General features: G+C 50.0%; 1 protein-coding gene across 3 annotated transcripts in view; it reads right to left on the reverse strand.

Moving 5' to 3' along the window:
- MKI67 (marker of proliferation Ki-67) overlaps window positions 1-13,979 on the reverse strand; it is a 28,582-nt gene continuing 14,603 nt past the window's right edge. For all 3 annotated transcript variants that reach the window (XM_047073614.1, XM_047073612.1, XM_047073613.1), the window contains exons 11-15: window positions 13,743-13,914; window positions 10,799-10,957; window positions 4,867-9,824; window positions 3,583-4,026; window positions 1-1,296 (exon numbers count right to left, since the gene is read on the reverse strand). In XM_047073614.1, coding sequence (XP_046929570.1) covers window positions 1,231-1,296; window positions 3,583-4,026; window positions 4,867-9,824; window positions 10,799-10,957; window positions 13,743-13,914 — 5,799 coding nt within the window. In that variant the 3' untranslated portion in view covers window positions 1-1,230. The remainder of the gene's footprint in view (window positions 1,297-3,582; window positions 4,027-4,866; window positions 9,825-10,798; window positions 10,958-13,742; window positions 13,915-13,979) is intronic.

A 13,979-nucleotide genomic window follows, 5' to 3' on the forward strand; every position in this document is an offset into this window, starting at 1 on the left:
TTCAGCAAACATTTTTTATTATGTGAACCTGGCTCCACGCCAGACACAATGACAGAAGAATGGACAGACAGGGACGCCGTGGGGGACAGCTACCCTGTCTTGTGTCCCATCCTCGCCTCGACACGGCTGGACGAGTGGGGAAGACTCAGGTGACCGGAGGGAGGATGCACTACCTTCTAACTTAGGGGACACAGAAAGAGGAACGAGACAAAGTAGAACACGAGAAGGTGGAAATGCCCAGCGGCCTGGGTCTGAGGACAGCCCGGGAATCACGGCCGTTCCTTAGGAGGAGGGTTTGTGTTGTTTTCTGGACAAGGTGGCGTGCGGGGCCCTAAGGCAGGCCGACAGGTGTGGTCTGAGAACGCACAGGCAGGCGCAGATCCAGGAGGTTGGGAAAAGGGAAAAGACGGGACAGAAAGCACGAGTAGCCGGAAGAGGCCGCACTGTTCAGGGACGAGGGGCGCCCTGGCCGACGGCCCTGAGGCTCGGGGTGGAGGCCTTCTCAGATGTGAGCAGTCCCAGGTGAGACGAATATTCTTCAAGCGAAGAAGGCAGGCCCCCTCCCAGTCGGTCCTTAAATTCAGTGACCCCTTCCATCTTGAAGGTGGGGCCGCCAGCTTCCTCCAGGTCACACTTGTATTCCCTCCAGTGCTGGGGACACCGAGGAGAGGGCTGTCCTGTGCAGCTGGCCAAGAGCCGTGGCGAGCGGGGCCAAAAGCCTCCCCCATTGTAAAGAAATATCTGACACGTCTCATTAATCCATTCGAATCTGCCCATTCCCTAACGTTTCCTGAGTGCCTGCCCAGTGTTGGGGACACAGAGACAGAAGCCCCTGCTTTCACATTCTGATGTGGGACCCAGACCCACGTGAAGCATTTACAGAGCCGTGCGGCACGTGCTGGCATACACGGCTGACAAGGACGGACGGGTCATAAACTTCAGGGCCACGTTTTGCCAAGTTGAAAGCCATTTCTAGGTCCCAAGCCCCCCACCCGCCCCAACCCAAGGTTTACGTTTTTATCACTCTGTGAGTGATGGTGGATAGTCTTCTCCATGACCTCCACGAGGCCTCTGTGAATATGCCATCTGGAGATAGAAAATTCTAAGATTTCTTAGACACCCGAATAACATTATTTACACAACTCCCTTTTAAATTGACCCAAATATGCTACTAACACATAGCACTAAATGGAATGTATCGCTTCCCCCCACCCCTTTTAAACGTCTTAGCTAAACATCTTCATTGTCCCGACGACTTCTGGTTCTTATTTTCTTGATGCACGCATTGTCCTCATCCTGTTTGGAAAGAAAAAATAGAACTCTTAAGTAATTGAAGAGAACAATTTTTGTAACCAACCCCACTCTGCAAAATCCCAAAGCCTGATTAGGTGTGATGCACACCTGGAGTTCTAGGAAATTAAGTTTAAGGTTGGAAATGAGTTTTAGGAGGTAACCCGTGAACGTTGCTTTTGTCCTTTAAAATGTTTTTACTATTTGGTTTTTTAGATTTAAACAGGAAGCTCTGTAACCTGTTTTTAAGTTCAGACAGTAATAAAAAAAAGAAAGAAAACTGCCACGCAAATACACACATTTTCACTAATTAAAAAAAAATACCACTCAAGGGGCGCCTGGGTGGCTCAGCCGGTTAAGCGTCCGACTCTTGGTTTCAGCTCAGGTCATGATCTCATGGTTCGTGAATTCAAGCCCCGTGTTGGGCTCTGTGCTGACAGCGTGGAGCCTGCTTGGGATTCTCTCACTCTCTCTCTGCCCCTCTCTGCCTGCGCTCTCTCTCTCTCTCGAAATAAATGAATAAATAAACTTAAGAAAAAAAAAAGCCACTTAAAAAAGTGAATTCAAATTTATCAACAGGACAAAATGTTTTGGGTTTTCTAACTCATCTCTGGTGTGAGGTGCACAATCTCTCCACACTCAGCGCGTGTGACCGGAGACCGCCCTCTGTGCGTGCTCCAGAAGGAGCCGAGAGGAGGCTCATCCCTCTGGACAGGGAGATAAAACGAAGGACGATCTGCCCTTTCAGAACCAAGTCGGGTGTCTGCTCCTACTTTACGCTGTCCCCCAACCCAACAGCCCATCAGAAAAAGTATGTCATGTTGAGGATACTTCGGAAGCAGACCCCATCAGTGACTTTACCAAGTGATATTTATTTATTTATTAAGTGTATTTATTTTGAGAGAGAGAACACAAGCAGGGGAGGGGCAGAGAAACAGAGAGAGAGAGAGAGAGAGAGAGAGAGAATCCCAAGCAGGCTCCGCACCGTCAGCGTGGAGCCCGATTTAGGGCTCGAACCTACGAACCGTGAGATCATGACCTGAGCTGAAACCAACAGTCAGGCCGCTTAACGGACTGAGCCACCCAGGGGTCCCCCTTACCAAGTGGTCTTTAATACCTGAAGGGAGGGAAGGGTCAGGAGAACAAAAGGCAAGAATTAAAAAAGCCAAAGGCTCAGTTTGAATGCACGCGCCCTGAACCCCTTGAACGATGACTGAAGGTATCACCTTACTCCAGCGCAGATGGCCATCCGATGACCGGAGTATCGGCAAAGTGTCATCGTGGACTCCCACACCGCAGAGGACAGTAGAATGGGCGCTCTAGCAGCTAATCAGGGGCTGGGGGCAATACATTCGGTTTCTGCTGACCACACACACCCGCTCTGTCCCTCTTCCCTCACGGCTCAAAGGATGGCGCGGGGACCCAGTGACGTCCTGGGCGGGGACGTACGCGGGCACCGTCACCATCATTCCAACACGCGGCGAACAGACCCCTTCTGCCTTCGCCGCTCGCACTGAGTCAGACCAGCCGGTCAAGCTGTAAGTTCACGCACGCACATCAGAGGGGCGGCCACGGCACTGGCCTCTGGAGATCTCCAGCCGCGTGCTAAGAAATTTACACCACTCGCAAACAGGGAGCTACTGAACCCCCTCCCTACTTTTAAACTAACAACATCAAGTATTCCCCAGGAGAACACTGACTGGATTTAACCATGCACCATGGATTTATTCAAATGACAGACGGCTCATGGGCTCTTGAACGTGATGCCATGTTAGCAAGCACGTGGTACCACTCGTCTCACGGACACTCTTGACTTTCATCCGGTCTAGCTTTCCAAAGCAAATCCCAGGAGATCCAGACAGGACCACCCTTCTGCTTCAGTAAGTGCTTGCTCTTCCTGAATGGGATCTTCATGTCAGTTTTCTATCTGAAGTGGAATCCCCTAAACACAGCTACGACGACAAAATACGTGGTTCACGCTCATGCTTCCTACACTAGTGTAACTGGGACCTGGCAGCAAGTTATATGTAATGTTTGTTTGTTTTTGAACATGGGGCAAGATCGGATTGAAACATCCTCTGCTCGTGAAAATAGGAAAACGGGCTCCTGGTGGCTCAGTCGGTTAAGCGTGCAACTCTTGATTTGGGTTCAAATCATGATCTCACGGTTCGTGAGTTCAAGTCCCGTGTGGGGCTCTGCACTGACAGCTCGAAGCCTGCTTGGGATTCTCTCTCCTTCTCCCTCAAAATAAAAGAAACAGAAAAAAGAAAAGAAAACCAGTGAGTTACGTACCTTTTTTATATTGCCAGCACATCTCTTGGCACTCCGAGTTACTCGCTGTTGGGATTCACTCTCCAAAGCATTTCCTCCAGGAGGGATCTTAACTTTTCTGGATCTCAAAGACATGACGTCTGAACGTTGCGTTACTTCTTCCTCCTGATTCTTCACGTGGCCACCCACGCCTTTCTCCCTTTGCTTCTCCTCTGCCACGTCAGGCAAGGGCACCTTCCTCGGTCTTGCAGACCGTAGACACATTCTGCTTGCACGGACTCGGCCCGCAGGTGTAGAACTCTTGGCTCCGCCTTCAGGGCTTTGTGGCTTCGTCTGTTGGGAGGTCTTCCGGGGCTTCTTGTCATTTCTGTCTGGCTTCGCTTTCTCTGCTGCTGCTTTAACAGGCTCGGGCCTTTGCTCTTCGAGCTTGGTTTTATTTGGCCGTCTCGAGCGGAGAGACATCACCTACAAAGAGCAAGACAGCCGCCACATGCCAATCATGAGTAATACAAACCTCACACTTCAACACGGAGAAGGAAGCAATCAAAGGGAATTTCCAAAAAAATCATGTGAAAACTTCACGTTTGTTTTAAGAGGCCAGCAACCACTTCATTCCAGGGTGAAATCCTCTCTACTGACAAACCATGAATTTCCAGGCTCAATTTCCATCACAACACCTGAGTGTCATATATGGCAAATTCGATTACAACAAGCATTACGTGGGCTTTCTAGAAAAATGCCCCCTTTCCAGGCAGTAAATGAATTCCTAAGCCTTTCGCAATCATTTGCTCAAGCAGGACAGGAGAGTCAGGGTTTCTGGAACGGAACATACAAAGTACTGTCCATGCAGGAGTAACTCTCTGCCTCACAACCCTGACAGGTGGGCTCTCCTCGGGACCCGGACGGCCACGCAGATTGTTCTAACCGCATAAAGACTGACCCTGATCCCCCGCCCATCCAGCGCTCCTGCTTATGGGCTCTGGGACAACACAGGACCGAGCTCCTACCTTTCCTCGACATCTTTCACACCTCTGCAGATGACCATAACTCACTCAGTTCCTGAGAAACTCTCGTCAAAACTGGTCATAAGAATTTTGACCTGTTATTTTCCCACACGAAGTCTATTCTCTCTATAAATCCCCAAAGGATTCTTTAACTTGTCTGCAGTTACTCACTGTGCTGAATGCAGACCCCTTTGGGAGAAGATATTCACATATAGATTCAACAGTTTATACCGGATAAGAGCCTCGAATGGAGAACACCATCTCAAATGGCATACAGCGACTAAGTGACATCTGCCATTACCTGTTGTGGAGAGGCCGTCGTCCTTCCTACTTCTCGCCCCTCTGTCCTGCTTTCCCTCTTGCCGCTGGTCAGGTCCTCTGGGACTTCCATCCTTTCCGCTACAATCCTTAGCTTTCTCTTCGCGGTCAGGGGCTCAGGGGGGTCACGTCCTTCTCTGGGGGCCCCCCTTCTTTTCTTCAGGGGAGGCTTCTCTTCGGCAGTGGCCTGGGCAGGTGTCACAGAGCGCAGCCTCTTTGTTCCTGGGCCACCTCCCTCGTTTCCTCGTTTTCTCTTCGGGGACGGGGAAACGCTGCTTTCACTCCGAGATTTTACAGGGTCTCGGTGGCCTGCCAGATCTTCCACGGGCTTTCCTCGAGGGGCCCTACGGACTCTTGCTAGGGGTTTCACAGGTTTCCCTCCGTCTGGTGTTTGCTTTGGAGCTCCCTGGATGCTACCAGCATCACCCCGTTGCTTGGTGTGATCTGGCCTCGGGAAGGACTCTCTGAAACTGGTCAGGTCTTCCAGGGGTTGGGTGGGGTTCGGCGCTCTTGGCCGATTTTTCCTGCCCGTTACGTTTTCTGTGGGGCCCAGTTTCTGCTTTGCAGTTCTATTAAACAATTTAACGTCTTTATCATCACCTCCTGATTCTCTGAGTGAGTGAGTGCTTTCCTCTGGCGTTTGGGTGGGCTTCCTGAGAGCTGAGGGCTCTTCCTTAAGATCAGCTTTCTGGGGAGGGGTCTTGAGCCGCCTCCTTCTATTGGTGGGCTTGTTGCCTGGTCCTGCAAGCGGAGATTGGAAGGGCGCTTTGGTGGTTCGGTCACCAGTCACTGGGTCTGCGGTTTGGAAAAGCTCTTTGAGACCAGCCAGGTCTTCTAAGGACTGGATCTTTTTCTTGGGTGTTCTTGGCCGCCTCTTGCTTCTAGATACGTTTCTTACAGGCTTCAGTTTCGGCTTTGGGGTGTCCTTGAACAATCTGATATCTGCATCACCACCTACAGGTTCTCCGTGTTCATGTGGGCTTTCCCCTGGCAGCTGGGTGGGCTTCCTGAGAGCTGAGGGTTCTTCCTCCAGGTCCACTTTCTGGGGAGGGGTCTTGAGCCGCCTCCTTCTATTGGTTGGCTTGTTGCCTGGTCCTGCTAGTGGAGATTGGCTGGGTGCTTTGGTGGTTTGGTCACCAGTCATTGGCTTATCTGTGTGGTTTGGTGTTTGGAAAAGCTCTTTGAGGCCAACCAGGTCTTCTAAAGACTGGATGTTCCTCCTGGGTGTTCTTGGCTGCTTTTTGCTTCCAGTTACATTTTCTGTAGGGTTCAGTTTCCGCTTTAGGGTTTCCTTAAACAAGTTGATGTCTTCCTCCTTACCTCCAGGTTCTCTGTGTTCGTGTGGGCTTTCCCCTGGCATCCGGGTGGGCTTCCTGAGAGCTGAGGGCTCTTCCTCCAGGTCCACTTTCTGGGGAGGGGTCTCGAGCCACCTCTTTCCACTTGCTGGCGTGTTGACTGGTTCTGCTCGTGGAGATTTACAGGGAAATTTGGTGGTTTGGTCACCAGTCCCTGGGTCTGGGGTTTGGAAAAGCTCTTTGAGACCAACCAGGTCTTCTAGGGACTGGACCTTTTTCTTGGGTGTTCTTGGCTGCCTCTTGCTTCCAGTTACATCTTCCTCAGGTTTCAGTTTCTGCTTTGGAGTTTCCTTGAACAATCTGATGTCTTCATCTTCCCCTACTGGTTCTCTGTGTGTGCGTGTGGCTTCCTCTGGCCTTTGGGTGGGCTTCGTGACAGCTGAGAGCTCGTTCTCTACGGTGACCTTCCCCAGAGCTACGTTGAGCCGTGTCTTCATGTGGGTTGGTATGTTGACTGTTTCTGCTAGCGGAGATTTGCAGGGCACTATTGTGGTTTTGACAACAGCTGTTGTTTTCTTGGTTTGCTCTGGGGTTTGGAAAAGCTCTTTGAGGCCAACCAGGTCTTCTAGGGACTGGACCTTTTTTTGGGGTGTTCTTGGCCGCCTCTTGCTTCCAGTTACGTTGTCTGCAGGTTTCAGTTTCTGCTCTGGAGTTTTGTTAAACAATTTAATGTCTTTATCCTCTCCTCCTGATTCTGTGTGTTCGTGTGGGCTTTCCCCTGGCATCTGGTTGGACTTCCCGAGAGCCGGGGGCTCTTCCTCCAGGCCCACTTTCTGGGGAGGGGTCTCGAGGAGCCTCTTTTTACTTGCTGGCATGTTGCCTGGTCCTGCTAGTGGAGATTGGCAGGGTGCTTTGGTGGTTTGGTCACCAGCCATTGGCTTATCTGTGTGGCTTGGTGTTTGGAAAAGCTCTTTGAGGCCAACCAGGTCTTCTAGGGACTGGACCTTTTTCTTGGGTGCTCTTGACCACCTCTTGCTTCCAGCTACATTTTCTGCAGGGTCCAGTTTCTGCTTTGGGGTTTCCTTGAACAATCCGATGTCTTCATCACCGCCTACTGGCTCTCTGTGTTCGTGTAGGCTTTCCCCTGGCATCTGGGTGGACTTCTGAAGAGCCGAGGCTTCTTCCTCCAGGTCCACTTTCTGCGGAGGGGTCTTGCACAGCCTCCTGCGACTTGCGGGTGTGTTGACTAGCTCTGCTAGGGGAGATTTGCAGGGTGCTTTGGTAGCTGGGTCATCAGCCATTGGTTTATCTGTGTGGTTTGGGGTCTGAAAGAGCTCTCTGAGTCCAGCCAGGTCTTCTAGAGAATGGGCCTTCTTCTTGGGTGTTCTTGGCCGCCTCTTGCTTCTAGTTACTGCAGGATTTGGTTTCTGCCCTGGAGTTTTGTTAAACAAGTTGATGTCTTCTTCATCACCTCCAGGTTCTCTGTGTGAGTTTGTGCTTTCCCCTGGCGTCTGGGTGGGTTTCCTGAGAGAAGGGGGCTTTTCCTCCAGGCCCACTTTCTGCGGAGGGGTCTCGAGCCACCTCTTTTGACTCGCTGGCGTGTTGCCTGGTCCTGCTAGCAGAGATTTGCAGGGTGCTTTGGTAGTTTGGTCACCAGTCATTGGTTTATCTGTGTGGTCTGGTGTTTGGAAGAGCCCTCTAAGTCCATCCAGGTCTTCTAGAGAATGGGCCTTTTTCCTGGGTGTTCTTGGCCGCCTCTTGCTTCCAGCTACATTTTCTGCAGGGTCCAGTTCCTGCTTTGGGGTTTCCTTGAACAATTTGATGTCTTCATCACCACCTACTGGCTCTCTGTGTTCATGTGGGCTTCCCCCTGACATCTGGGTGGACTTCCTGAGAGCAGAGGGCTCTTCCTCCAGGTCCACTTTCTGAGGGGTCTTGAGCCGCCTATTTCTACTTGCTGGCGTGTTGACTGGTTCTGCTCGTGGAGATTTGCAGGGAACTCTGGTGGTTTGGTCAACAGTCACAGGGTCTGGAGTGTGCTCTGGGGTTTGGAAAAGCTCTTTGAGGCCAACCAGGTCTTCTAGGGACTGGACCTTTTTCTTGGGTGCTCTTGACCGCCTCTTGCTTCCAGCTACATTTTCTGCAGGGTCCAGTTTCTGCTTTGGGGTTTCCTTGAACAATCCGATGTCTTCATCACCGCCTACTGGCTCTCTGTGTTCGTGTGGGCTTTCCCCTGGCATCTGGGTGGGCTTCTGAAGAGCCGAGGCTTCTTCCTCCAGGTCCACTTTCTGCGGAGGGGTCTTGCACAGCCTCCTGCGACTTGCGGGTGTGTTGACTAGCTCTGCTAGGGGAGATTTGCAGGGTGCTTTGGTAGTTGGGTCATCAGCCATTGGTTTATCTGTGTGGTTTGGGGTCTGAAAGAGCTCTCTGAGTCCAGCCAGGTCTTCTAGAGAATGGGCCTTCTTCTTGGGTGTTCTTGGCCGCCTCTTGCTTCTAGTTACTGCAGGATTTGGTTTCTGCCCTGGAGTTTTGTTAAACAAGTTGATGTCTTCATCATCACCTCCAGGTTCTCTGTGTGAGTTTGTGCTTTCCCCTGGCGTCTGGGTGGGCTTCCTGAGAGCAGAGGGCTCTTCCTCCAGGCCCACTTTCTGGGGAGGGGTCTCGAGCCGCCTCTTTTGACTCGCTGGCGTGTTGCCTGGTCCTGGTAGCGGAGATTTGCAGGGTGCTTTGGTGGTTTGGTGACCGGTCATTGGTTTATCTGTGTGGCTTGGGGTTTGAAAGAGCTCTCTGAGTCCAGCCAGGTCTTCTAGAGAATGATTCTTTTTCTTGGGTGTTCTTGGCCGCCTCTTGCTTCCAGGTAGTTTTTCCGCAGGGCTCAGCTTCTGCTCTGGAGTTCTATTAAACAATCCGCTGTTTTTATCACCACCTGCAGGTTCTCCGGGTGAGTGTGTGCTTCCTCCTGGCATCTGGATGGGCTTCCCGAGAGCCAGGGGCTCTTCCTCCAGGTCCACTTTCTGGGGAGGGGTCTCAAGCTGTACGCTCATTGCGGCTGGCGTGCCAGCTAGTTCCAACTTTGAAGATTTCTGGCGCTTTTCTGCGGTTTTATTCTCAGCCTCCTTTGGTTCCTGCACACGAATGGGCGTGCGGAGGAGACCTTGGATGCCTCCCAGGTCTTCCTTGGGTTCTGTGTCTTGCCATGTCTTGAGGGGGGTCAGGTCTGCAGCTGGTTCCTGGCTTTGCTCCGAATATCTTCTCGATCTCCTCACTGCGACCACCTCTTCAGAATTTTCCTTTGGCTCGGTATCGTTCTCACTCGCTTCAAAATAGCTCTCCTGTTCCTTCGCTGCTCCCTCCAGTTTCTGTTCTCGTTGCGGGGTCTTCCTCAGAAGTCGTCCCGGAACATTCTCCACAGTGTCCATCTTGGCTTCTTCGTCCTTGCGCCCTGCTCCTGGCATCTGTATACTTCTGGGCCCCACGGACCTTCGAAGCCTGTTGGCGCTTGACGTGGCCTTCGGAGCCCCCGATCCCGGAGTTTTCTCAATGTTCACATTTACTCTGACACTCTGACGTCTGAGGACAGGGCTCGCGAGGCTTTTATCAGACGGCTCTTGCGGTCCATTCTGAGTCACGGGGAATACATTCTCTCCTACAGGAAATAAAAACACGCGTGAGAAATATACTCTGTTCAGTATGTTGTGCCAATCTGGTATGTTTTCCTTATGAGATATCGTGTAAAAGCCAATAGTTCAGCCTCCTGTCCACCTGGGCTAAGCATATGAGGCTACTTACGTGGCCATAAATCTGTCTTGCACGTGAGCCACACGCACCTAAGAATATCGTTACCTGGTGATATACAGCGAGTTCACACTCAGGAGGTGATTAGGCTCCACAGAGATCAGATAAAAGAAAACAAATTCCTTAAGAAGGGGATCCCGAAGGTTACCGCACTGTGTCTCAGTCACCTGAATGCAGACATTCTTTCCTTCAAACATGAGAAGCAAACAGCCATTTCTCCTGCAGAACCACTAATACAATAACATGGCTTATCGTCAGGACGTGTGGGGTCCTAACTGCACAGGAAACATCTACTTTTCAGCACAGGATGCACTGTTCATATAGTAAAGCTGTTCCCTTCATGCCAGGCCCTGGGTAACCAGTACTCAGTACAAGAGCAAGACAGACTCATCTCTCCCATCTTGGGCTCACACTGGGGCACAGGCCTTCTAGAAGATTCACGGCACTAAATTGTACACATTCTCTTTCTTTTGGGTTATTTATAGCAATTTTGAGTTGGAATAATTTGTGTAACTACGATGAGAGATCACTCTACTTCTCTGCTGGTCAACCCCTTTAAATAAAGAAAGCAGAAATGTGCACAGGCAGTTTACAGTTATTAAAGGAGTACTCTTTTTTACGCAACTTGCTGAATGCCAATGTTAGTTCAACTGCGAATAGGAAGTTCCCCTAAAAACAACAGAACAGAGAGGCTGGAAATGGTACTTTTTCAGGAGTATCCATCATAGACAAATAATAGTGTATCTCTTATAAAAAAAAAAAAATACCACCTACAATTCCTACTGAAAATATTAAAGTGCTAGGAAAAAACAAAAGTAAACCAACCAAAAGTTTCTGACGTGCATAGCAGAGGTTTTTCTCCCGAGTCAGGTACTTGAAACTCTTTTCTGACAACGTCCTCTGAATCTGAGAAAGCGCTGGGATGCAGGCTCATCGTTTGTGGCTTCACTTTCGCTGCTGGAGTCTGGAACATTTCAGTTAACCCTGGTATACGAAAATATGGGAAAAACAATGAACAAACACATCGCTCGTACATGCCAGCAACCATGCCAGTCTGCACAGACCCCAGAGGAAGTGGCAGAGAAGGAACAGCGAATCACTCCCCAGAGTTCATTGGAGACAGTCATGTATTAATGATGAACTCATTTTCGGGCGCCTGGGTGGCTGAGTTGATTAAGCGCCTGACTGCCGCGCAAGTTGTGATCTCGCGGTTTGTGAGTTCTGAGTTCGAGCCCCGCACTGGGGTCTCTACCGTCCACGCAGAACCTGCTTCAGATCCTCTGCCCCCGTTTCTTTCTGCCCCTCCCCTGCTCGCACGCTCTCTCTCGGTCAAACATAAATAAAGATTTTTTTAAAAATAAACTCATTTTTGAAGAAGCGCAATGAGAAGTTGCGATGGCATCTCGTCTTCTTTGCTTTTCCTCTTGGTGAGAAAATCACATACAGGAAGGGGACATCTCAGTCTTGCAACGTTGCCCCAATTCTGACCACTAGCCGGGAGACAGAGGCCACCCCGGGCGCCCCCAGCCAGATATCCAGAAACCCGGCGCGCTCATGCTGCCTTGAAAAGCCCTCGCTGAGGCAGACCGGGGCTTATGTCCAAATAAAACCTTCCCAATTAAAAAAAAAAAAAGACTGCCCATCGATAGTACTGTCAAATGGCAACGTCACCATGTTTTCCTTTTAACGCCAAAAAGTAGTATTAACATCATCTCAGAAGAAAAGCACGATACAGTTCTTTGAAGAGAAGATTGATCTTTCCGGAACACTCACGTTATCCCGCTTTCGTCTTACTCTCATCCTGCCAGCAATGGATCAAAACGCTCTCTCGGTCTGGCATCTGATTGCAAACTGTCTTTGAGAAGACTGTTCCGGAGGCCCTCGAACCAGCCATTTCACTTAAAAGTCTCCTCCTCCTGCCGCTACTCAGGCCCCCCTTAAATAGCCAGGATCCAGGCTTCAGTACAGACTGCTGTTTTCTCATGAAACTTACTCACACCAAGGGGTGGGAATTGTTGCACTCTCTAGGAAGGGGTCTGGAGGGGAGGTTGGGAAAATCCACTGTCTGAGTACTGAGCATTTAAATTTCTACTAATTTTATCTTAAAAATATTTTTGAAGATTGGTGTTTTTTCTTTAATTTTTTTTATGTTTATTTATTTTTGAAAGACAGAGAGAGACAGAGCATAAGCAGGGGTGGGGAGGAGAGAGAGGGGGACACAGAATCCGAAGCGGGCTCCAGGCTCTGAGCTGTCAGCACCAGAGACCGACGTGGGGCTCGAATTCACGAACTGCGAGATCGTGACCTGAGCTGAAGTCGGACACTCAACCGACTGAGCCACCCAGGAGCCCCTGAGGATTGGTTTTTAATGCTTTGTAACATAAGGACATTAGAACCCTCACACATGAACACAATTTACATAATGCACACGTATGTACCTATGACTGCATATTGGGTGGTACATACTCGAAACTTTTTTCTCATTGAGTTTGCTATCAAAATGGGCTACAATTGTTCTGTGTTTTTACGGGTATGTTTACGGGTATGTTTTTTTTAAAAGCTAAATGTATTTTTTTTAATGTTTATATGTTTTTGAGAGACAGAGCACAAGCAGGGGAAGTGCAGAGAGAGGAAGACACAGAATCCGAAGCAGGCTCCAGGCTCTGAGCTGTTAGCACAAAGCTTGACGTGGGCCTCGAACTCATGAACCGTGAGATCATGACCCGAGCCAAAGTCAGACGCTTAACTGACAGCCCCCCAGGCGCCCCAAAAAACTATGTGTAGTGATCCTATTGTGACAGTACTCAGAGGGGACTTTATTTGGGTTATACAGAGGAGTAGAACTATTCCATCTTAAAATACACCAGGAAATAGGGGTGCCTGGGTGGCTCAGTCGGTTGAGCGTCCGATCTCACTTCAGCTCAGGTCATGATCTCGCAGCTCGTGAGTTCAAGCCCCACGTTGGGCTCTGTGTTGACAGCTCGGAGCCTGGAGTCTGCTTCGGATTCTGTGTCTCCCTCTCTCTCTACCCCAACCCACTCGCATTCTGTCTCTGTCTCTCTCAAAAATAAATAAACATTCAAACAAAAACATTTAAAAAAATACGCCAGGAAAAGAAAAAAAAAAGACCCCATCTAATGGGAGGTGGAATCAAGTCTCCCCTCCCTCCAAAAGTGTTGAAGGCAGAAAGCACCGGTCAAACCATGGAGAGTGAAATCCCAGCCCTGGGTTCCTGTCTCGGTGCTAATCTAGGACAACCATAAGGAAGTCACATCCCACCGTTACTGAGAATGGAAACACTGGTTCAACTGTTCATGCTTAAGGGAAGGCCTCTTCACAGGCTTTCATTTCTAGAAACAGTTAAGTGTCATGGAAAGGAAGGAACCTCTTGAAACAGTAAAATATTGTTCAACTTTGGGGCAGTCGATTAGAATAAACGCAGGGGAGGGGCGATTCTAAGAGCGAGCCTGCTCTCTTCACCATGAAGCGGACTCCAGTACTCTACACGGATGCTGCCATCCGAGGCAAAGCTGTGCATTTACCACTCATACCTGCCTCGTGCGGGACTCATGACCCCCGATACGGTCGAGGTGCGGCTCTCGTCCAACCCAGCAAGTTCTTCCTTGAACCACCAGAACCCCAGGAGCTGACTAGATCGTTGATCCTCCCGTCTGCTCCCCACCATACACATCTATGGCATCCGTCCACGTTCTCACGTGTAGGGGGATCGAAGGGCTACGGTTTCTAAGCCTCGAGGTTGTGCTTTTACCTGACAGATCTTCATTGAAGTCCACCTTCTTGTTGATGACAAAGTTGTTGAGCATTCTGTAGGGCCGGGCAGGCACATTTACTTTTTCAAGGTGAGCTTTCCCTATTATTATGGTACAAGGAGAGTTGGCATGGCCTGTACTAAACTCACTGTGAACGCCACTAACAGGCTTCTGGAAAAAAAAAATGTAACAAGATGAAGAAAACGTCAGCGCGTACCTCCCCACCCAACGCGACC

The sequence above is a fragment of the Lynx rufus genome, unplaced genomic scaffold (assembly GCF_022079265.1).
Source record: "Lynx rufus isolate CCGP_SWC_20201006 ecotype Redwood Valley unplaced genomic scaffold, mLynRuf1.p SCAF_11, whole genome shotgun sequence".
Classification (NCBI taxonomy): Eukaryota; Metazoa; Chordata; class Mammalia; order Carnivora; family Felidae; genus Lynx; species Lynx rufus.